General features: G+C 51.7%; 1 protein-coding gene across 1 annotated transcript in view; it reads right to left on the bottom strand.

The window, feature by feature from the left end:
• The window catches only part of STK32C (serine/threonine kinase 32C), a gene marked incomplete at both ends in the record, with an annotated part of 96,218 nt that overhangs the window by 7,444 nt on the left and 66,874 nt on the right, over positions 1–21,900 (bottom strand). The window contains 3 exons of the mRNA XM_082486140.1: positions 736–773; positions 1,314–1,487; positions 3,216–3,367. Of these exons, the coding sequence (XP_082342266.1) occupies positions 736–773; positions 1,314–1,487; positions 3,216–3,367 (364 nt within the window). The remainder of the gene's footprint in view (positions 1–735; positions 774–1,313; positions 1,488–3,215; positions 3,368–21,900) is intronic.

Genomic DNA, 21,900 nt, shown 5'->3' with positions numbered 1-21,900 from the left:
ACTTTCTGCTCTCTGTCTACAAGGCAGCTACGAAGGTGGTGTGTAAACCACGGCCTGCCTCGTCCGGCGAAGCTTCCCTTACATCTCCGCCTTCCCATTTGCGTTTGGGCTTTACACCCTGTCCTATTTTCTAATGAACTTCCATGCAAGTGCAAGCTTTGGGGTTTATGAGGCTTTATGATAAAACTCAGATGGTTTGGACCCTGAGAGACTGTGTCCTCGTTTTCTAAGATCTACTGCTGGAACAGGGGTCATTATAGGATCTCCTACAGTATTTCTCCTATGCAGGCCACTGAGAGAGTATTACCAGCAGATGCTCTCGTAGACGCTCTCAGCCAGTTCCTGAACTCCCCCCCACCCCCACCTCAGCCCAGATCCACCCCCCAGGAAGACATAAAAACTATCCTAAAAGTATATGTGCAGATCACTCGCTCTAAAACTCAACAAAATCAGTTCTTGTGCTTCGTGCCCTCCACGGTGCCGGGTACCGCATCTCCAGCACGGGCGACCTGTGCACTGGGGCACCAGCGAGGGGGGCGGCAGAGCGAGGGTGGCGAGGGAGCAGCTGCCCTTGGTGGGTCTTCCCCGGCATCACACTGCATGGGTACCTCCAACCAAACACTGCCCAGTTGGGAGCAGTGCCTTTTCCACACTTTTTCCAGATAAAAAGACACTCGGTAAAGAATCTGTCCCTCAGATGAAGGAGGTAGACAAAGTACGGCAGGGAGGTCCTACCTTGCTCATCGAGGAGGATGTTGTCTGGTTTCACATCTCTGGAAAAGAAGCGAGGTTACGGCAGATGGAATCTCCGTCAGATCAAGGATGCAACTCAACAACAACAACCTGCAACTTTCTTATCTATCAAAAACTAGAAAGGTATAAAACAAAAATACCCCAACATGAGACGAGTCCCTTTATGATGCACTGGAAATACGCTTTTCCTGGGCAAAACAGTGGGAGCATCAGACTTGTTCGGGCATCATTTCCAAGTAAAATGAACAAGGCAAGACCGGGCTATTTCTGTAAAGCCCTCCATCGTTTGGAAATCCGTCCTGGAGGGCGCCTTCAGCCCCCGGCGAAGCGTGAGCTCCCTCCGAGTGACGGGGAGCCACAGCAGCAGCCGGCGGGTGCCCCGGCCCAGCGGTGCCGCTGCGGTTTAACAGCAGCAGGTCCCCAGCGCAGGGGCACCCATGGCGTTAGGGGCACCCATGGCGTTAGGGGCTCCCTGCAGCAGAGACAGCGTCGCCCACCCCACCCCAGCCACGGGCAGCTCCCGCCGGCTAACGGCTGCGAGGAAGAGACTGGGTGGTTACCTGTGGATAATATGCTGACTTCGTAGGTAGTCGAGAGCCAGCGCCATCTCACAGATGTAGAGTTTCACCGTTTCTTCGGTAAACTGAACGTTTTGCTGCAGATGGTAGCGCAGGTCACCACCCAGAAGCAAGTCTACCACCATGAACATGTCCTCCTCGTCCTGGAAGGAGTACCTGCGGGACCGGCACTGCGTGAGCGAGCTGAGTCGCACAGCTGTCAGAAAGCCAAGTCAGGCTTTCCCCCGCTCCTAATTACACAGCTCCTGTGAAAACTGCACCCCCCCCACTACGAGCATATGCCCGCTTCACCGCTTGCACCTTTCTAATTAAGCAAGCACAACTGGCGATGCTGTCCCGCTTTTTAACCTATTGCTACCCTCAGCGACACATCCCCCAAAGGGGTAAGCATCCTCATCAACCCGCTCTCGCCCTGCCGCTGTCACCCCGAGCGCTGCCGTGTACCCCCAGCAGCGGGCAGAGCTCGGGGCTGTGACAGCCAGACACTTCTGAGAAACTTCACGTTTTCGGCTGTGAACAATCCAATAATCCTATACTTGAAATATCTCTGCCGATCCTGAAAAAGAATTGGAAAACACAAGTGCTAATTTAACCATAAAAACCAGAAAAAGAGATTTATATTTACTGTAGAGTAAAACGCCTCTCTAAATCTACAGTGGATCCCGCAGGAGACTGATAGCAGTGAGGATACACTACAAAACAACGTTCAATTGTTATATTTGGCAACAGTATTTCTGAGGAAAGAGTATGTGGGATTGTATAATACTTATGAATCACACACTTCTGCTCACATCTTAAATGTAGGCTTATCCTAAAAGTATGAGCTGAAAGGGAAAAAATTGCTAAGAGAGCAAGTTGTCTTAAGAATTTCATTACTCGTTGGAAAAAAATATTCATAGAATCATACAATCATTTGGGCTGGAAAAAGACCCTTAAGATCATCGAGTCCCACTGTTAACCCGGCGCTGCCAAGTCCACCGCCAAACCCTGTGCCTCAGCACCACGTCTGCCCGTCTTCTAAACACCTCCAGGGGTGGCGACTCCACCACTTCACTGGCTAAGCCCCGGCTGCAGCAGCCCGCCTGTACCAAAAGCCATGCCATCTTTCGAAAGAACGCATTTCAAACCACACCGAGGGAGTGCAGGACACTCGGGGAATAAATCCCAGGCAAAATTTTGAGCAACCCAAGTCACATACACAGTAAGAGAAGGGACCAGTCATCTTTCCCCTCCTCAGTCTGTCATCCTGCACCCAATGGGATATCAAAGGTTTTCCATCACCTCTCATAAATGTCACTGTTTGTGCAGTCTGGAAATATAAGCCATGAACTCCTTATTTCTATCACCCTGTAACGGGTCCTGTGTTGGCTCTTGCCCCAGCTCCCCCCAGCAGGGCGCAGAGATGTTCGCCAGCACAGGGTCACTCCGTGGTGTGCTGGTCGACCGTGGGCGAAGGTGATGGATTTCCCGGTCCCTGCCCCGTGTCGGGCGCTCCTTCGCAGGGGGGTGAAGGCAGAGAGAGGACAGACCACCCGGCAGATGACCCCAGAGAGAGTCCCAACATACCGTGGGACAAACATATTTTACAGTTAAATTGTCGGGGGGCCCCTCAGGAGGGACCCGATAGTGGCATTTGCAAGGAGGCTGTGAAAAACACCCAACAAACACACAGGGGGGTTTGATGGAAAAAGAGAAGCTGAGCTGGTTTAAAATGTTGGATGCCATAACATTCGGATATCTTCTGTGCTATATCTCCTGAACACATTTCCCATTATCACGGACTTCCATCGTAGCTGCTCGCTGGGTTTCTCCCCAGAGGACGGGGAGGACGGGGAGGACGGGGCTCTGTGAGGACCCAGAAGGCAGAGGAGAGGAGACACTCACCAGAGATTCACCAGGAACACGTGCTCGATCTCCTGCAGGATTTCCAGCTCTCTGAACACATTGCGAACCTCGTCTCTTTCGATGCACTGCTGTTTGTTCATGTACTTCATGGCATACATCTTCTCGGTGTCCCTCTTCTGCACAATACACACCTAAAGTACCGCAGAAGGGCAAGGAAAAAAAGATTTAGTGAAATGTTCCATATCCTCATGTGCTGCTTTACCGGGCTGAGACCCACACCGCTCAGCACTTCCACCCCGCTACCAAACCTTCCTGAGCCCTGGGCTGCGGCTCGGGACGGCCGACACCAGCAGCCCCGCTGCGGGCGCAGTGTCCCCGGGTGCTGCACCATCCCACCCGCTTGCCTTTCACCGTGCAGCCACAAGAGAGCTTCCCCCGGGACGGGACATGGCGCCCAGCTCCGGGAGGCAGGGAATGGTGCCGGGGGGGCTGTGGGGGAGAGCTCCGTGCCCGCTGCCCCCGCGCGGAGACGGGCCGCGGGCCACCGCGGGGCTGCTCCCCCAGCCTCGACTCCCTTCCGCTCACAGCGGCTGGCTGCCAGCCTCCAGCAGATTGGTTTTAATCTATTGCGTACATAGCTGAGCTCTGAAAGGTCAAAATAATCCAATTTGTTTTAGCAGAAAGCGATTAAAAGGTACATTTGTTAAAAACAACCACAAACACCGTGCCCCCAGGAACACAGCAACACTCCGTCCTTGCGAGACCCCGACCCTCTCTGCTCGGGGCCGTGTGACCCCGCTGCCCCTCCGCGCTCCCAGCCTGCAGGGTACCGCGCCACCGCCAACGGGGACGCCTCCTTCCCCGGGCGCTGCCCGGTCCCTCCCGCCTGCCCCTGCCCGCTCTGCTCCCCCCGCACCGGCCCCGGCAGCCTCTTCTGGTGGCCGGGCAGGCAGGAGGCCACAGCGGGCGCCCACGCAAGACGTCAGCTTCCCACGGGGGCTCGCAGCCATCGCCCCGCCGGCACGCGGAGCCCGGCCGCCCGGCAGCCCCTGGCACCGGCGGGAGACACCGGCCGGCCCCCAGCCCTGGCGCCCGCTCGGCCGACAGGCACGAAGCCCGTGGGGCCGGCATGGCTTTCCCAGCCAGCCTGGCCATGGCTGTGCCTCTTCCCAGCCTGGCGACACCTCAATTACCAGGGTAACGATATTTAAAAGAGCTAATTAGTTATCCAGGTAACTATTTCTAAATGAACTAATGAAATTTCTACATCTGGTATAATTATGTCTGTCCTCCTTTAATTATCAGACATACCCACGATTACAATGCGCTGGGTATATTTTCTTTGAAAAATAAGTAATTTGGCATTTTGGTGATGCAGCCTTCATGCGGCGCAGCGCGGGGAGGCTGACCCGGGGGTGGCTTCCCGCAGCTCGTTAGAGAGCGGGTCACGCTTACGCACCCCGGGAGCAAGCACAGGCAGCTTCTGCCCACGGCAGAGGAGGATGCCCGCAGACAGGAGCCGCCGCACTCTTCCGCACATCTAAAATACTGCCATTAAATAACCATTTGCAAGTGCTAATGGCGCACAATATAGTACCATCAAGGACACATTACAGCAAGAAGGTGACAAAATAATAGGTGGTTATCGTTAGCCTGATAAAAACATCCCAATTAGCGATGCGCACTGAAATTACGGGATTATTTTGCCGTCGTCATTGCAATTATGGTAAGAATGGAAAATTATGTATTGAAATAACTCCCGGCACACCTCAGACCCCACGTTAAAGGCTCACCACTCGGGCAGCCTGACCTGAGCAACCTTTCCTGGGGCGCACTCACGCCGTGCCCAGAGGCCGGCACTGCTGGCAGAGCCCCACGGGGCGGCCGCGGGAGTGGGTCGGCCACGGCAGAGCGCAGCTCGGGATGTGGGTCACCGGACCCCGGCTCAGCCCCCGACCGACCCCCAGCTGCCGGCTGCCCGTCGCTTGCCGGCGGTGGCACCGCCAAGCCCGATGCCCACCAACGGTGCGCGCTCCAAGAGCCGTGCCCTGCGCTGAGCGCCGCCGCGGCAGCCCGTGCCCCGCACACCTCTGAGCTATCGGGAGACAACGGGTCCGCAGCCCCGTCCCATCCCGGCTGGCACCGTTTCCCCCAGCGCCTGTGGCCGTGCAAAGCTCATCGGCTACAGCTGCCAGGGACTGTTCGCGACACAAAAATGTAAGGTAAAACCCGCTTCGTCCAAACTTAATAATAATAATAACGAACTATCTACCACAATGCAAAGCACCAGCAGGATCCAACCCCTGCCTAAAGCGGGCTAAACTGGTCGTGAATTTAATAAACCTGGGAAAAATAACTTCAAATTTTATAAATTCTTTCAGCAGAAAAGACCTAAGAATACCCCTTTAAAACATGGTCATATAACTTTTCTAAAAACAAACCTCTGAATATGAGCCATGCAGGCACTGAACAACACTCCTGATGTCCGTTTATTTCACATTATGGTTAGAAGCTCATTAATGTCTAAATCTTTTTTTTTTTTTTTAGGTTGTGACTTGCAAAATCTTAACAGGCACTGCATTTTATATTTATGTCATTTGCTTCTTGTTTCTCTGCAGGGAAAATGAAAACTCAGTATAATAAATGAGGAAATGATGAAAACGTCTTGTACTCTGTAATCATAAGAAATGGTTTTCTGAAATGGAACAGCATCACCTACATACAAAGCAACGCCAGTTTTGGGCGCTCTGGAAATTTTTGTTCTCTGTTTTCTGCCAAAGAACACCAATGTGGGCGTGATGGAAATGCCCCTCTCGCAGCGCAGCCCCCCCGCGCGCAGGGCGGCCCCGTGGGACGCGCTGTGGGGGCTGACCTGCGCGGGGTGGCCGGGGGCGCGTGCCCACCGGAGGCGCGAGGCTCCTGCGGTTCCCGCTGCGGTGCTGCCCGACGGCACAGCTCCCGGGGCGGCACAGCCAGCAACCGGGGGACGGCTGGGGCCAGAGGGCACTTCTCCGTGCCCCAGGTACGCTCTGTCTGTACCGCTACGGTTACCACAGCCATTAATGGTTAATGATCCCGTTAACACAGCTCCTGCAGGGACCTAACCTGACCCAAACCCCAGGACCGGTGTCGGTGCCGCCCCGGCCGGGCTCAGTGCTTGGCTCCTCCGCCACAGGCAGGAATCCTTCGTAAAATGCCCCTGGTTTCAGAAACCCTCTCTCCCCCCCCTAAACATCAGTGCCCCGATCTTTTCTTTTTTGTGCTTCTCCATTCGTGCATCTGTTCCTGGGGAAGGAATGAACATCCACTTGGTAACAAGTCAGAGCGGTTTTTAAATTAATCTCAATCCATTTTCAAGCAGATCTACAATGCGAAGCAACGCAAGAAAGCAGAAAGAAGAGACTACTTTGTCCTCATTCTGCATAATGCGGTCCCTCGCCGCACAAAGGAAATTTTCAGTGGTTAAATACAGCCATTAGAAAAAATTGCGTGTAATGCTGCCAGATTTGCGAAGCAGAAGGCAGGCATCAGCTGGTAGTATATTGCTCAAGACATGGCACATAAAAGATTTAATAGAGTCCCAGATACCCTGAACATTCAGCTGCTGCCAAATGGTTTGTATACAGCTGCCTTTGCTTTTATTGCATTAAAGGCATAAAGGGTTTGGAGCTTGCATTTGCGATTCAGGACATGAGATGTGCATTTAACATCTCCCAGTTCGATCTCACTTTATGGGGCCCCAGACAATGACAACGCCGGTATTGTCACCATCGCTGGCAGCTTCTTCTCATCTGAATCTGGGACAATCTCGGTCCTCACTCGACAGCCCCAGCTATCTCATTAATTTACAGGGGACTAACGAGGACCATTGACCTAGGTGGTATTCAAAAAGTAACGTGCGGGAAAAACTGACTCTTGGCTTTGAAACGCCTTTCTTTAAGATAAGAGCTGTCATGAAAAAACGCAGTGCGTGAACAGAAGTGTTCAGAGCTGCTTCTCTGCTTTGTGCACAAAGTTTGTTGTTATCAGCAAAAGCAGCCAAGGAGTTAGCCTGACTTCGTCTGACTTCCGTGCAGCACCCAGGAGACTCCCGTCACTGCCTCTGCCGAGGGCAGACGCGCGGTGCTGCTCCCTGCCGCCCCTGCCGCCACGCAGCACCGCCCCGAGAACGTCCCCAGCCCCGTTTGCTGCCCAGCCGTCCCTGTGCCTTCCCATTGCCAGAGCACCGCACCCTCTGTTGAGCTGACAGTAAATCTGTCTGTTTGAACTGCCCCAATAATTGACGGGAGAGAGGGAGGGGTGAGAAGAGCCGACGAGCCAAGAGGCGGGAGGCCAGGAGGAAGCCCCGCGGCAGGAGCCGGGCATCCCGCGGGGTGTTGGGCACGGGGCGGCAGAGCTGCATCCTTCCACCACGGCAGCGCCGGGCGCCTGGAGCACTCCTCCGTGCCGTGCCGTGCCATGCCAAGCTCCGGCAATGCTCCCACGAGGCAAACAGACACGGCATGGAAACACGGCATAGCACCCAAAGCTCACCTGGTCTTCCCATAGCACCTGAAAATCAAAGCAGGGGGACAAAGGGACCAGCTTTAATTTGAGACGAACGAATGACCAGCGGGCTCTGGAGCGGGAAGAGCACTCAGGGCTCTGAACCGCTGTCCTGGAGTCAGCTTCGTGGTCAGCTTCCAACTGATCCAGGGAAAACATTAAGAATTTCAAATTTCAGACCACAATTTGACGTTTAGAAAACAAAACAAACAAACAAAATTAACACTGGGACTAAATAAGTGGAACATAACCGAGGGACGTACACTTTTGATCGCTTCGCCTTCTACTCCCACCCACACCGTGACTGTAATTTGCAGGGGTGAACCTTGCTTTTATGTAGGAAGCATCCGCACCACTTACACTCTCACACAAACCTGACCTTAGGATAAAGCCTGAGGATAAACCTTATTCTGTAGGATCAAAGCACTCCCCATCACACCATGGATTAAACACCAAAAGCAGAAACAAAGTCCACAACCTGCCCGGGATTATTTGGCTTCTTATTCCCCTGCATCACTCATGCAGCTGTTGCTTGCAAGAGTTATTTCTATTTTCCACCCAACCGTGGCGTAGGTTGGCATGGAAATAGCGCGCTGGGATTTGGGTGTTTTCTGGAGTCCAGGGGACTCAGACATCACGTCCTTTTTGGAAGTTTTTTTTGTTCTTGTTAATTCAGGGTACTTTCCCCAATCATCTAAATTGTTGTTGCTCTGTACATTTTTCAGTCCAACTTGCCCTCTCTCAGGCAGGCTTTGCCTCTTCTCCCTTAGAAAGCCAATAACTTTTTTCCTGCTGATTCTGAAGGAATCAAATGGGCTGAAATCCCTGCTCAGATGAAAGGTCATCTAATCATTTAATAGCATGTCCTGATCTATCTCAAACTAATTATGAAGGGGCAGCACAATTTGTCTGGGCTCAAACAAAAGCAAGTAGTTTGCATTCCGGGCAGGATCTGCGGAGCTGATAACTACTTGCAATTGCTTGCTCTTGGCTGCACAGAGATTAATTTTTCCTTCTGCAAATGCAGACGTCATCTTAAATCAAGGCACCCGCGATCCTGTCCTCTGCAGGACATTACCGACACATGGGACGCAAACACCCACAGCTTGGTTCACGAGATCTTCCTTTTGCTTCCGAGCTGTGAGCAGGAGTTTTTCTTCTTGAACCTCTTAGTGGCTTCTGCCTTTGAAAGATGAGACAAACGCGCTGTGATCCTCACGTCCACAGACGTTTTATTGACTCGGGCTGGGAGCCAGCAGGAAGTTGCAGCGTCCAAAGCTGGATCTCGCGTGTTTGGTTTGCAGAGTCAAGGCTTAGCATTAGCAAGCACCACACACCAATATCGAACACCTTAATCCTACACAGTAGTGAACCACAGCTGAACACTGCTCTGGCTTATAAAAATGCTTATTTGGAGTGGTCGCACCTTGCCTACATATATTGACTTCTCCTCCAGCTTCTGCTGACTTCCCTTGGCTATTTCTGTCTGGGCTCCCCATGTGGAAAACCTACAAAACTCCAGTCAGATATTTAAATGGTTAAAAAAGTCTCCATATTTCCTCTTCTCCGGAGAAGAAAAGCACTGCAGTTTTAAGTGGTCATTCTGGAAACGGCTGTGACTCCGGGATGATGCATCGATTCCTCTGGCACAGCTTATTTGATCCCAGCAGCGCTCTCCAACCATTAATCACCCGGAGCAGCAGTTTTCAGCTCACAAGAATAAGCCAACCTCGATGAAGTCATGAGGGATTATCATGAGCAAAAGCACAACCCGAATCTGCCCCTAAGCTTTTACGCAGCAAAGGAAATATCAGTCCACTCCGACGCCGCCCACCTCCCGCACTGGTGGTGCGGGACCTGGCACTGCCTCCCTCTGAGAAGGGCAGTGCAGAAGACATGAAGCATTGGGCGAAACCGGCTCCAGCTCTGCAAGCTCAGCGAGACCCAGCAGCCTCCACGCCTGCCGGGGCCACCAGCACCATGTCCCAGCGCCGGGTCCCACCGAGACGCAGGCTGGAGCGGGGGAGGACCCTGGACGGACCACAGCCGGGGCTCATCCTCCCCTTAGGGCTGCCGGGGCCAAATCCCTCCCTGTTTTGCCCAATATCTATAGACCTGCCATTTTACTTGCAAGGTTGAAACTTGAAATGTGAAGCATCAACGTAAAATTGCCTGTGGCACCCAAAAGCATCAGTAGGCTTTGGGACCGCCTGGGGAAAAGAGTCTCTGCTACAGCACGGCAGCAGCCTCGGGAAGGATGGGAAGGCAATGGGAGGTTCGCAGCCTCTGCAGCATTAAGAGCCGAATGCTTTGTTCTGAAGGACCAGAAGCAGTAAGAAAGCACTTACCGTGAGGTATAAATAGCCCGAGCTTTTTTGGAGAACTGAGTGCAGTTTTGATCACCAAATGTTGCGGTAGAAATGGGGAGAAAATAGAACTGGTCATTTGTGACAGAGCCACGTAAGCACGTGCTTACTACACCCCTGCTATGACCACCCCGACCACTGGACTCGCAGGGAACATCATCTGGGTTAAATACCAGTCACTCCAGTATGGCTGGAAACCGCCCACAGGCACTCAGCGAGGGTCTGAGACTCCAACGACAGACTGCAAAACCAGCGACGGTCAGTTCTTGCAGAGAAGAATGAGAAGATTGTGATTATCGGTTTCTTGCAAACTAGAGAGAGTTTGTTGAACAAACAGACAGCAAAGCAGCGTTTACTGTCAATTATGCATTGCTGTTCTGTTGCTGAAAGAATAATCTCCAATACTGATTTTTAAGAAGTCCATCTCCTCCAGACAGGCTCTCCTCTAACAGCTCACCTGCCAAACCAAGACAAGTTCGCTTCTCTGAGCGCTTTCACGCCTTAGAAAGCGGCTACGTCTGATCAGCCGGAGGGCAATTACTGCCACACCAGAGGAGCCGGAGAGGACTTCATTGGGCAATTAACGCCGCGGTGGGCAGAGCCATGCCTGCGCGGGAGGAGAGCGGGCAGAGTGGCGGTGCCGGCGGTGGGCAGGATGGGGCTGCGGGCGCTGCAGGCTGTGCCCCCCCGGCCCCGTGCTGCTCTGCGCCTGCCGGGACCAGCGCCTGCCGGGGCCCCTCTGCTTCCCTGTGTGAGAGCATTCTGCACCGAGAGCTGCAGACAGAACCTGGCCGATTATACAAAATTTAGAATCAATTCTCAGGTGCTATCTGGACAATAACAACCAGGGATTGTGCCATTCTGAAGAGAAACCGAAGGCGTTTGACACGGCCACGGTGCGGCGGTTGCGCAGGAGGCAGTACGGGTTACCCCGCCATCGACAGCAACCTGCGCATCCACTTTGTATTATGATGGCACTGATGGTAACTGAAATACAATCTTCGCCTGGTAATTAACATCTGTGTAAAACTTGTAATTAAAAAGATAATATTAACTTGTTCTACAGTTGTCATAAACTTCAATGATAAAACCAGCTAATCAATTTAATTATTTTTTTTAGGCATAGCCAAGAGGGCAAAGCTCAAAGCTGCCTCCTAGGCGTATTTGCAGCGATGTAACTAAAATACCAGGGATTGATTCCCTAAGCCCGTGAGCCACTGGTGAGCAGCTGGATGACGCTCTGCTGGAAGCATCTACCTCCTTTCCACGGGCCTGTCCATGGCTTTTGTGTCCGACCGGGACGGAGCCCAGGACCGAGGTCATCCCCCGCGGCACTCCACGCAAGCCCAGCCGTGGGTGGACACGAAGGGGATGGCGACTCAGCCGAGGCCATGGCCCTGAGCCACCAGCACGGCCCGGCGCTCCCTGGCCGGGGCTGCCCCGGCTGCTCGGCCCTCGCTGCCGCGCTGCGGCTGCCAGCCACCGGCGTGGCGGAGGGGCCTCGGCTCCGGCTGCCAACGATGGGCTCCACCTGGAACCAGGAAGGGCCCACTTCCAAGTCCTCCCTGTCTGTCCGGCCAAGGGCACGGTCCCCCGAGGGCCACCAGCAACTGGAAGTGGCCTGTGCCGAACGTGTCTTCTGCCTTCCCTTGGGTCAGAAACTCCTTAATCTCCATAATTACCGTGCTGGCTCCCAGCTACTACCTTGCGACACCCCCAGAAAACAGCACCTCCTACAAAGCCACAAAAGCACATGAGTTATGGGTAGTATCAGGTGCGAACCGCTGGCAACCTCCCCTGAAATTCATCTCAAATTTATCAAATCAGATTTATCTACTCAAAAGCGTTCTCAAAAAAGCAACAGTCATGTTGACTCTGACAAAAGCAGTGACCCTGCAGCTGGGTCCCGGCACCTCACAACACTGCCTGGCTCTGCAGACGCTCTCCTCTCCCAATACCCAGAAATGAGCAAACGAGGAAGGACAGACAGACAGATGTGCTCTCGAGAAGCACGGCTGGACGTGCAGCTGTGGGCAGAACAAAGCTGTTGTGCCTCGGGCAGGATGAATCACGACCAAAACATAAATTGGTAATTACCTGATAGACAGGACAGTAAAATCTGACCTCAGGGGAAAGGGCTGGGACTGAAGACCACAGGTACCCTCACCCAGCAGCAGTTCCCCTACGAGAAGAGGCCCAGGAGAGGCACCCAGCATCTCACGGATGCTGGTCACTCAAAGGTGTTCCTCCTCCGTGGCTGCTGACCCGGAGCTCAATGAGCGCAGGAGGCTGGAAACGCTCGAGGCAGCCGGCACCGCAGGAGCCCGTGCAGCCCCTCACCGTCCCTTCAGGGCTGGTCCTGTCGGAGGGTGTGCTGGGCAAGATGGAAAATTTCAGTCCCTAGAAGAGCTCCTCTGATGGTGCTGGTGGCCCAGAGGGTAAGGACCTTGCAGCAACCTGCTGCGAACCTGCGGCTGCAGTTGGAGCCCCACAGCCCCGGCAGCCGAGATGCGCTGGGGAGGCTGTACCCCCACAGGCAGAGGCAAAGTCTGGGGAGCAGCACTGCAGTCACAGAATCCCAGACTGGTCAGGGTTGGAAGGGACATATGGAGATCATCTCGTCCAACCCCCCCACCAGAGCAGGGGCACCCAGAGCAGGGTGCACAGGACACCTCCAGGTGGGTTTGGAATGGCTCCAGAGTGGGAGACTCCCCCCCTCTCTGGGCAGCTGTGCCAGTGCTCTGCTGCCCGCACAGCAAAGAAGTCCCTCCTCAGGCTGAGATGGAACTGCCCATGGTCACGTTTGTGCCCATTACCTCTTGTCCTATCACTGGGCACCACTGAAAAAAAGACTGTTGTCATTTACCTGGCACTTTCCCTTTAAGTATTGATCAGCATTGATAAGATCCCCTCTCAGCCTTCTCTTCTCCAGGCTGAACGGCCCCGGGACTCTCAGACTTTCTTCACAAGAGAGATGCTCCAGATCATCTTTGTAGCCCATCGCTGGACTCTTTCCAGCAGTTCCCTGTCCCTCTTGACCCGGGGAGCCCAGAACTGGACACACTGCTCCAGGTGTGGCCTCAGCAGGACAGAGCAGAGGGGGAGGATGACCTCCCTCCACCTGATGGCCACACTCTGCTTGATGCCCCCCAGGATGCCATTGGCCTTCTTGGCCACCAGGGCACATTGCTGCCTCATGGGCATCCTGTTGTCCACCAGCACTCCCAGGTCCCTTTCTACAGAGCTGCTCTCCAGCAGGTCAGCCCCAGACCTTACTGGTGCATGGGGTTATTCCTCCCCAGGTGCAGGACCCCACACTTGCCATTGTTGAACTTCATAAGGTTTCTCTCCACCCAACTCTCCAGCCTGTCCAGGTCATGCTGTATGGTGGTACAGCCTTCCGGCGTGTCAGCCGCCCCTCCCAGTTCTGTGTCATCACCTTGCTGACGGTACACGCTGTCCCTTCATCCAGGTCATTGATGAATATATTGAACAGGACTGGGCCCAGTACTGACCCCTGGGGAACACCACTTGTCACAGACCTCCAACTAGACTCTGCGCCACTAACCACAACCCTCTGAGCTCTATCTGCCAGCCAGTTTTCAAAACACCGCACTGTCCATTCAGCTAGCCCACACTTCCTAAGCTTGCCTGTGAGGATGGTGTGGGAGATGGTGTCTAAAGCCTTGCCGAAGTCAAGGTAGACAACATCCACTGCCCTCCCCTCATCCACCCATCCAGTCACACCATCATAGAAGGCTACCAGATTAGTCAGACATGACCTCCCCTTGGTGAATCCATGTTGACTACTTCTGATAACCTTCTTTTCCTCCAGGTGCTTTGAGATAATGCCCAGAACAAGCTGTTCCATCATCTTTCCAGGGATGGAGGTGAGGCTGACCTGCCTGTAGCTTCCCGGGTCATCCTTCTTGCCCTTTTTGAAGACTGGAGGGACACTGGGTCTCCTCCAGTCCTCAGGCACCTCACCTGTTCTCCAGGACCTATCAAAGATGACAGAGAGTGGCTCAGCAATGACTTCCCCCAGCTCCCTCAGCACTCGCAGGTGCATCCCATCAGGCCCCATGGACTTGTGGGTATCCAGTTTAGTTAATTGATCTCTAACGATCCTCTTCAACCAAGGGAAAGCCTTCCTCCAGACTTTCTCTGTTACCCACAAACTCTGGGACTCCCGAGGACTGGCCCAAGCAGTAAAGACTGAAGCAAAGAGGCATTCAGCAACTCCGCCTTCTCTGCATCATCTGTCACCACGGCACCTGTCTCGTTCAACAGCAGGCCCACATTCTCCCTAGTTTTCTTTTTGCCTCCGATGTACTTGAAGAAACCCTTCCTGTTGACCTTGACATCCCTCACCAGATTTAATTCCAAGGCTGCCTTGGCTTTCCTAGTTTCATCCCTGCATACTTTGACAGCATTTTTGTACTCTTCCCAAGTGGTCAGCCCCTTCTTCCACAGACTGTAAACTTCCTTCTTCCACTTGAGCTTTTTCAGAAGCTCCCTGCTCAGCCATGCAGGTCTCCCGATTTCTTGCTGCCTGATTTCTTGCTCTTAGGGATGTACCGATCCTGAGCTTGGAGGAAGTGATGCTTAAATATCAGCCAGCTCCCTTGAGCCCCCTTACCCTCTAGAGCCCTCTCCCATGGGATTTCTCCAAGCAGTTTCTTGAAAAGATCAAAGTTGGCCCTCCTGAAGTCCAAGGTTGCAATCCCACTTGTCATTTTGTGCATACTGCACTTAATCCTGAACTCTATCTCCTCATGACCACTGCAGCCAAGGCTGCCCCCAACCTTCATGTCCTCCACCAGCCCCTCTTTGTCAGTACTAGGTCCAGTGGTACACCCCTCCTTGTTGGCTCCTCCACCACCCGAGTCAAATAGTTATCATCACTGCACTGGAGTGGTACTCCTGGACGGTACCTGCCCAGCTGTGTGGCTTCCCAGCAGACACCAGGGTGCACAGTTGCACACAACTTGCCCATGACGCTTACCCCACGCTCAGCAGGGACACGTTACTATAATACTGTCTGATCCTGAATAAAAACATACTTTGAAACAATCAAAAACCTTCATTGCTTGATTATGCAGCTTATTTAACAGAACTTTGTTCTGGGAACAGTTTTGACAGCAGCGTCTCTGGCAGTGTTTTTCCCCACTATTATCTCCAGCACACAAAGACCCATTTAAAAGAATGGGACATCTGCAGCTCTGGTCCCAGCGTCAATCTGCACCGCAATCTTCTGTATTATGCCATGTTGACGAACCAGGCTCGGTGACACAAACAGGCGGGCAGCTGCTGGCCGTGACAGCAGCGCTCCTCCACCCTTCCACGTCTCCTCCAGCTTTTGGCCATGCCTCTGGACTGGGCCGGGCCAAGGACACTGCTCGGGGCCAGGCCTGCACGGCAGAGCCTCCCTGTGTTTGGGTGCTCACCTGTGCGGCTGTGCTCCTCAGAACACTTCCCAGTGTGACGCTCACATCGCTGCTCCTTCCTGCTTCCACAACCAGTCCAGCTGAGACACCAATGCTCACCCGCAGACTGGGGGCACATGGCGCAAACAGGTATGCAGAACCCCAGACGGGCAGGGGGTCGGAAGGGCCCTCTGGAGCTCCCCCAGTGCCCCCCCCCGCCAGAGCAGGGGCACCTCCAGCAGTGGCACAGGACACCTCCAGGCGGGTTTGGAATGGCTCCAGAGGGGGAGACTCCCCCCTCTCTGGGCAGCTGTGCCAGTGCTCTGCCGCCCTCTCAGCAAAGAAGGTCCTCCTCAGGTTGAGATGGAATTTCCCGTGTTCCAGTTTGTGCCCGTTGCCCCTTGTGCTGTCACTGGGCACCGCTGAACAGAGCCTGGCCCCATCCTCCTGCCACCCGCCCTTTCGGTTATTGATAAGCACCGATGTGATCACCTCTTAATTTTCTCCTCTCCAGGCCCTCTTCTCCAGGTACGTACGGCTGCTCCTCTGCTGCTCTCTGCAAACGCCCCCACATCTCCGGGCTCCTGACGGGCACAGCAGCGCACACCAACACCGCACGGCCCATCTCCAGCCTTCACGCACATCTGCTGGGCTGCGCACATCTGCTGGGCTGCACCCAGGCACGGGCACCCGGCCTCCGCGGACACCTCGTACTGCAGCAGCTTTTCTGCAATGAACGGTGTCAGCCAGTTGGGACCACTTTATAGCTACATCTCTAAGAATAACAGCAAGTATTTTCATAACACAGTCTCCCCTTCAGCCGCAAAGGTCAAAATCAGAACCTCTCTACCCAGGAATAAAGCAAATTAAAAGGTGTAAAGTTGCAGTGAATGGAAAATGACTGTAATCCTCAGGAGCCATGGTGAGGATACCAGCCCAACAAATCTGCCTTCGTGTCTTCAAGAGCTGATTTTGTTTTCTGTTCCAAACACCTCACCACCAGGAATGAAACCTTAAGATATTTTTCATGGAGTCTTACAACTTTTACTTTTTCCCTGCTGAAAAGTTATGCTTTATCACAAGATTGATGAAGGACTGGTTTGTCAGAACACCATAAATCATTGAAACCTCTTTAATTCAGTACTGCTGTTTGCTACAGCCAAGTTGTAACAGCAGCTGATAAAACTTGTATTCACAGCAAGCCTGTTGGTGTTTTCAGGTCGTGTCAACACTTCCATTAAACTCCCTTTCTCGGTTTCCTATGCTAGAGACGAAAACCTCTTCTGACCTAAAATAAAACCTGCCGTTTGAGATTGCACCTCAGCATACCATCCATCAGTAACTTCCACTTTGTAGTCTTAAGAATGTGGTCATGTCCTCATCTCCTGCAAATCTGCCGAGCTCCTTGAAGCTCAACAGACCCGCGCGGCTCCACGGACACAGCCAGCCCTCTGTGTACCGGGGAAGTCAAACACCCCAGAGAGGGACAGCTGGGAGCGCGCTCAAAACACATCCAAAACTAAGCTTGCACATCTCTTTTTTTTTTTTTTTTTTAAGAAGGAACCTTACTTCTGTCTTGCTGTTGACATAAATAGCGCAGGACCAGCACACTGAAACCATGTCAGGAACAGCTCTCCTTACTGGTGCCTGCACACAGCAAGTGAGGAGCCGAGTTCTTCTGGTTGGTGTCTATCATGGAATATTTTCCAATTTTCCTGCAGGAATTCATGAGAGGGGGATGCAGAATGTTATCCGCATGCTCTGAATCCTATGATTTAAAGCAATTTTAGGTGGTTTAGATTAAGCACTTCTTTTTAATGTCATGCTGAGAAAATAACGTCTCGTCAGACATTAAGCAGATGTTTCTATAATCGAGTTTGGGATATGGGTGATTATTTGACACGCAGCTCCAAAAAACATGTAGACTTCTTCACCTCATGAGAGACATTAATCCAAACAAACAAGGAAAAACTAAAGAAGTGACAGCATATAAACCTCAGAAACAATAAACAAAAAGGAGAATTTTTCTTTACTTTTGTTTGTCCTTGTTCTCCACCCTCTCCCCTCTTGCACACCAGCTACATCGTTTCATCGTTTGATGGAAATTAGAGACAGTCAGATATCTCAAAATCTGATGCCTTTACTGATTTTTAAACCAAAAATGCAGGACTTTTGGAGCATCCTTTGGTCACAGTCTTGAGCACGTGTCTTTGATGTGGCAGAGCCCAGATTTGCCGACCTTTGGGACACAGAGTAGCAGACCCCCACTCGGGAGGTTTCAAAGTGGACGGGAACTGTGTTCCCACCGCACAGACGGCTCTGCCGAGAGCGGGGGGGGACAAACAGGGAGATGTGTTCTGGATCTGTCACGCTTCCTACGGAAAGGCTGTTAGGCATCTAGATTTTTGTGTAGCTTTAATCACATGCTCGTATCTCTGCTGGGCTTCTCTGGCTTTAATATTATTTAAAGAAGAATGATGAAAAATCAGACCAACCTGCAGAAATCCCTGAAGACACCACGACCCATCTCCTTCCTGCCTTTTGGATGGATCCAAACCTGGATCCACCATTTACTCCAGCTCAGCAGCGCTCCACGGATTTACACAAAGATCTGGACCTCTGTACACAACTACAGGTAAGAAGTCTTCAGAACAGAGGGTGGAAAGTACATCTTCCTATGGCTGACATACATTTTGAGTTAAGTCTTGTATTTGGAGTCATCTTTCATTACAGCCACGATTACGTTCTGTGACGTTGTATACGCTGTCAAAGAGGCAGATGAAACGATTTTTTTAGTTACGTATTTGATAAAACTTGGGAACGGAGAGAAATCTAATTATTTCCAATGAAGAATGGAGGGCTTTATTTAATCTCTGAATGTAAATGAATGTTGAAGCTTTTCCTGATCCCAAGGCAAGAACACTCGCTGTGCTATTTCGAAAAACCTCATCACTCATCTTTAGTCGGCGCTGCTGGGCGATGGCACTGAGAGCAATGGGGCCTAACGTCTCCGTTTCTGTGCTGCTGCCTCAGTGGGCCTCCCAGGCAGCAAAGTTTCCATTCCACACTGAAGTAAATAAATATAGGTATAACTTTTCACCCAGGAAAGAAGGGGATACTCATGTTTCACAGTGCAAAACCTTCAGGAGGAATTAATGCCACTTGCAGCCAAATGCTTAATTTTTCATTGGCAGAAGCTTGCTCCGTTGGGCTGATGTGTTCAGCACCAAATGCTACAAAGGGATCTGCTCTGGTAGACATCTCCTCTGGTGAAGGTCCTCTGTACTGAAAGACCTTGTTTTGCAGCACCAGGGCCAAGGTATTCCAAAGTAACCGTATGAGCTACCACACCTCAGACGCTCGTACCTAAGGCACCGGCAAACTGTGAAGTGACTCCCAGCACAAAGGGGAGCAAAGCTCACTCCAGTTCATTGAAAAGAGCTAACGTGCCAGAGCTGTGAAAACCTCCCAAACTTCACCATCAGCTGTTGGGTCTGCCAACGGGCAGTCAGAAATCAGAGTATCTGTAAACAATTGCTACTTGACAGCGAATACCTCTGCGCGCATACTGTGCTCTGCTCCATCGACCGCAGCTCCCCTCTCCAGGTTTAAAAGCAGTAACTCGGCTCAATGGAAGTTTGGCCACATTCAAGTCCCATCTGTTCAGATTTGCTTTTCAATATTGCATAAAATTCCCTAGTATCTTTCCCTGGGCAAAAAGGACAGTTCCAACCTAGACCTTGTAGGGTTTGACCAAACATAACTTTATTTTCTTTGTCCCACATGCCCAACTCTCAACACAAAGCATTTGGAGGGCCACCAACAGGGACCATATTAAGGAACTACCACAGTATACAAACAGCAAAAGTATCAATGAGAAAACATCATCTTGGAAGTGAGAGGATTAATGATAATTTGTGGTTAAGACCAACTCGGCATGCCTAGCACAACTCTATTAACTACTGATGAATTTCATTGTGACCATTGTTGACTCTTCCTTTAGAAAAAGCAAAAAAGTTATGGCAGCTCCAGCATCTACCTCTGCATATGTAGTAATTCGATATACAAAATATGCCGAGTCCCTTCTCCACGAGGAATCTCTTGCAATTCTTCTGATGACTGACTTCTGTCACAGCGGGCTGGAGAGAGCCGTGTCTCCTGGAAGAGACAGCTGTAGGGGCCGGGGAGATGGAGGTCCCTTCCCCATGGGGGGCACAGGGCTGTGCGCAGGCACATGAACATGGACATGGACAAACCTCCTGCTCTTCCTGGCTGGTCTCCTTCCTCCGTCCCTGCAGCCACCCCACTGGCTGAGCCAAGCAGATGGGTCATCAGTCATCAGCAGACAAGGGGTTGCCTCCAGCCTGTTCCCAAGTAGCCACAGCACTACTTCACAAGCCTTTCTATCAAACCTACCAAACAGTACTGAAGTATATCATATCACCAAAATGAAGAAATTCTCCAGGCATTCAAGAGCAGAGAAGAGGATCTTCCTACTGCGGCTCACCCATCAGGCATCTACGGAGCTTTTATGCTTCCGCTCATTAATGCTGCCGAGTTACTCACCGTCCCTCCAGCGGCCCATCATCACACATGTCTCCATGAGCATCAGACAGCACTTACCGAGCTGAGTCACAGCTATGACTTCAGTCCGGCCGCCCAGAGGAGCCAGCAGCTACCCAACCCAGCCCTGCGCGCCCAGTGGCAGATCGATTGCGTGGCAAACTGCGCTCGCTGGATTAATGGCACAGGGCACCGGGAAGGGGCAGATCAATACCTGAGCTCATCGCTGCCACCGAGCAGCACTGCTTGACCACGGCTTAAATTCTGCCTCAATCCTGGAGGCATCGCCCAGAGGAGGAGCTGCTGCTGAGAAAGGTCTCATTGGAGTACTCTGCCCAGGAACAACCCTGCGTATCTATTCTCTCTGATAAGCCAAAAGATAACAGCGGGGGGCTAAAATCTAGTTTTCTCATCTTATGCAAGTGTTCTCCTTTAAGTTTGCATTTGAATGTATTTCCCTGCTGCGGAAATAGGGAAGAGCAGAGCAGAGCGGAGAGCCTGGGGATGCAGCGCGAGGCAGGGACCTCTGCAACGAGCACACGCAGGGCACCGTTTCATAACGAGATGAGTGTCGGCCAAACAAAGCTCCTCCATCCTTGCTAAATGGCACTTGTCAAAACGGCAGCTGGGAAGAATGGGTTGGTTGTTATTTAATCTTCAGTAGGGTTTGGTTTAACGGCACCATTTGCTGAGTATGAATAGATATATATTTTATACTGCATTGCCCTTTATTTAGAGGCTTTTTCAGTACTTACTCTTAAAAAGAATTTTTAGGTCAAAAGTAATAATATAGCACAACAATCTTACTGCAACTCTGAGTGAACAACATTAACAGAAGGATTCTTGACGGATTTTTTTACATAAATAGTAACTAAACAGGAGGTGAGAGTGAAAAGCAGAGACACAAAAGACTTCTCTTTAATAAATACTGTTCCTTTCCTTTGTTTTCTTTCTTTAAAAAAATCCCATGTGTTTACAGTCCAAAGCGTTTTCCTGGAGGAGGCAGAATTCCTGATCATACAGAAAAAATATAGTTTATTGCAACTGTGACGTGTCAATAAGAATAAAAAAATGTATAAAACATTAGAAAAGCATATTTGCACTTGTCAAAGCGATACTGCAGTTAAGGTTGTATTTCAGAGAACAAAATCTCTCATTTGTGTGAAAATGGAAAGCACTAAATTTAGAACTCATCAGTGTTTTCATTCCTAATCTTTTAATTTTATAAGACTATTGAAGCAGCTAGCATTTTTCCTACCCACATTATATAAATAAACGTGCCTAGAGCTCTTCAGCAGGTGACCCTTGTCAGGTTGAATCTGACGGCCCCTCACTGCCCCGACAGCACCGGCACCGCCGCAGCGTGCCCCCCTCGCAGCCTGGGGTTGGCCGACAGTGTGATAAACGGGCAGTCAGATGGAGGAAAGCAGCGTTCGGGGACTCAAATCCACCGAAAATCACATCCTCTTACTTATGCTGCTCACAAAACTTGTTCTTTATTTCATGGCCATTTTCTCAGAAGCTCTTTGCTCGTGACAGGCTGAGCAGCTGAGCAGCTTGGCAGCTTGACCTTTCCCTCCGCCCCTTCTTCACTTCCCTCTTTCCCCAGTGCCAAAAGTGGTATTTAGCAGAAAGATACAGCAATAGAGACAAAAAAAAAGAGCAGGTACCTAAATCATAGAATCACAGAATGGTTAGAGTCGGAAGGGATGACAGAACAGAATACAGCTGAGGGAATTAGTCATTTCTGTCCCTTCCCCCCCAAATCCATCAATCTTGGACAGAGAATGAAACGAGAAGCAGAGGAGTCCCAGTGCACCACTT

The sequence above is a fragment of the Vanellus vanellus genome (genome assembly GCF_965231255.1).
Source record: "Vanellus vanellus genome assembly, chromosome: 7".
Taxonomy (NCBI): Eukaryota; Metazoa; Chordata; class Aves; order Charadriiformes; family Charadriidae; genus Vanellus; species Vanellus vanellus.
Note: the sequence above shows the minus strand (reverse complement) of the source record. Positions and strands in the feature narration are given on the sequence as shown.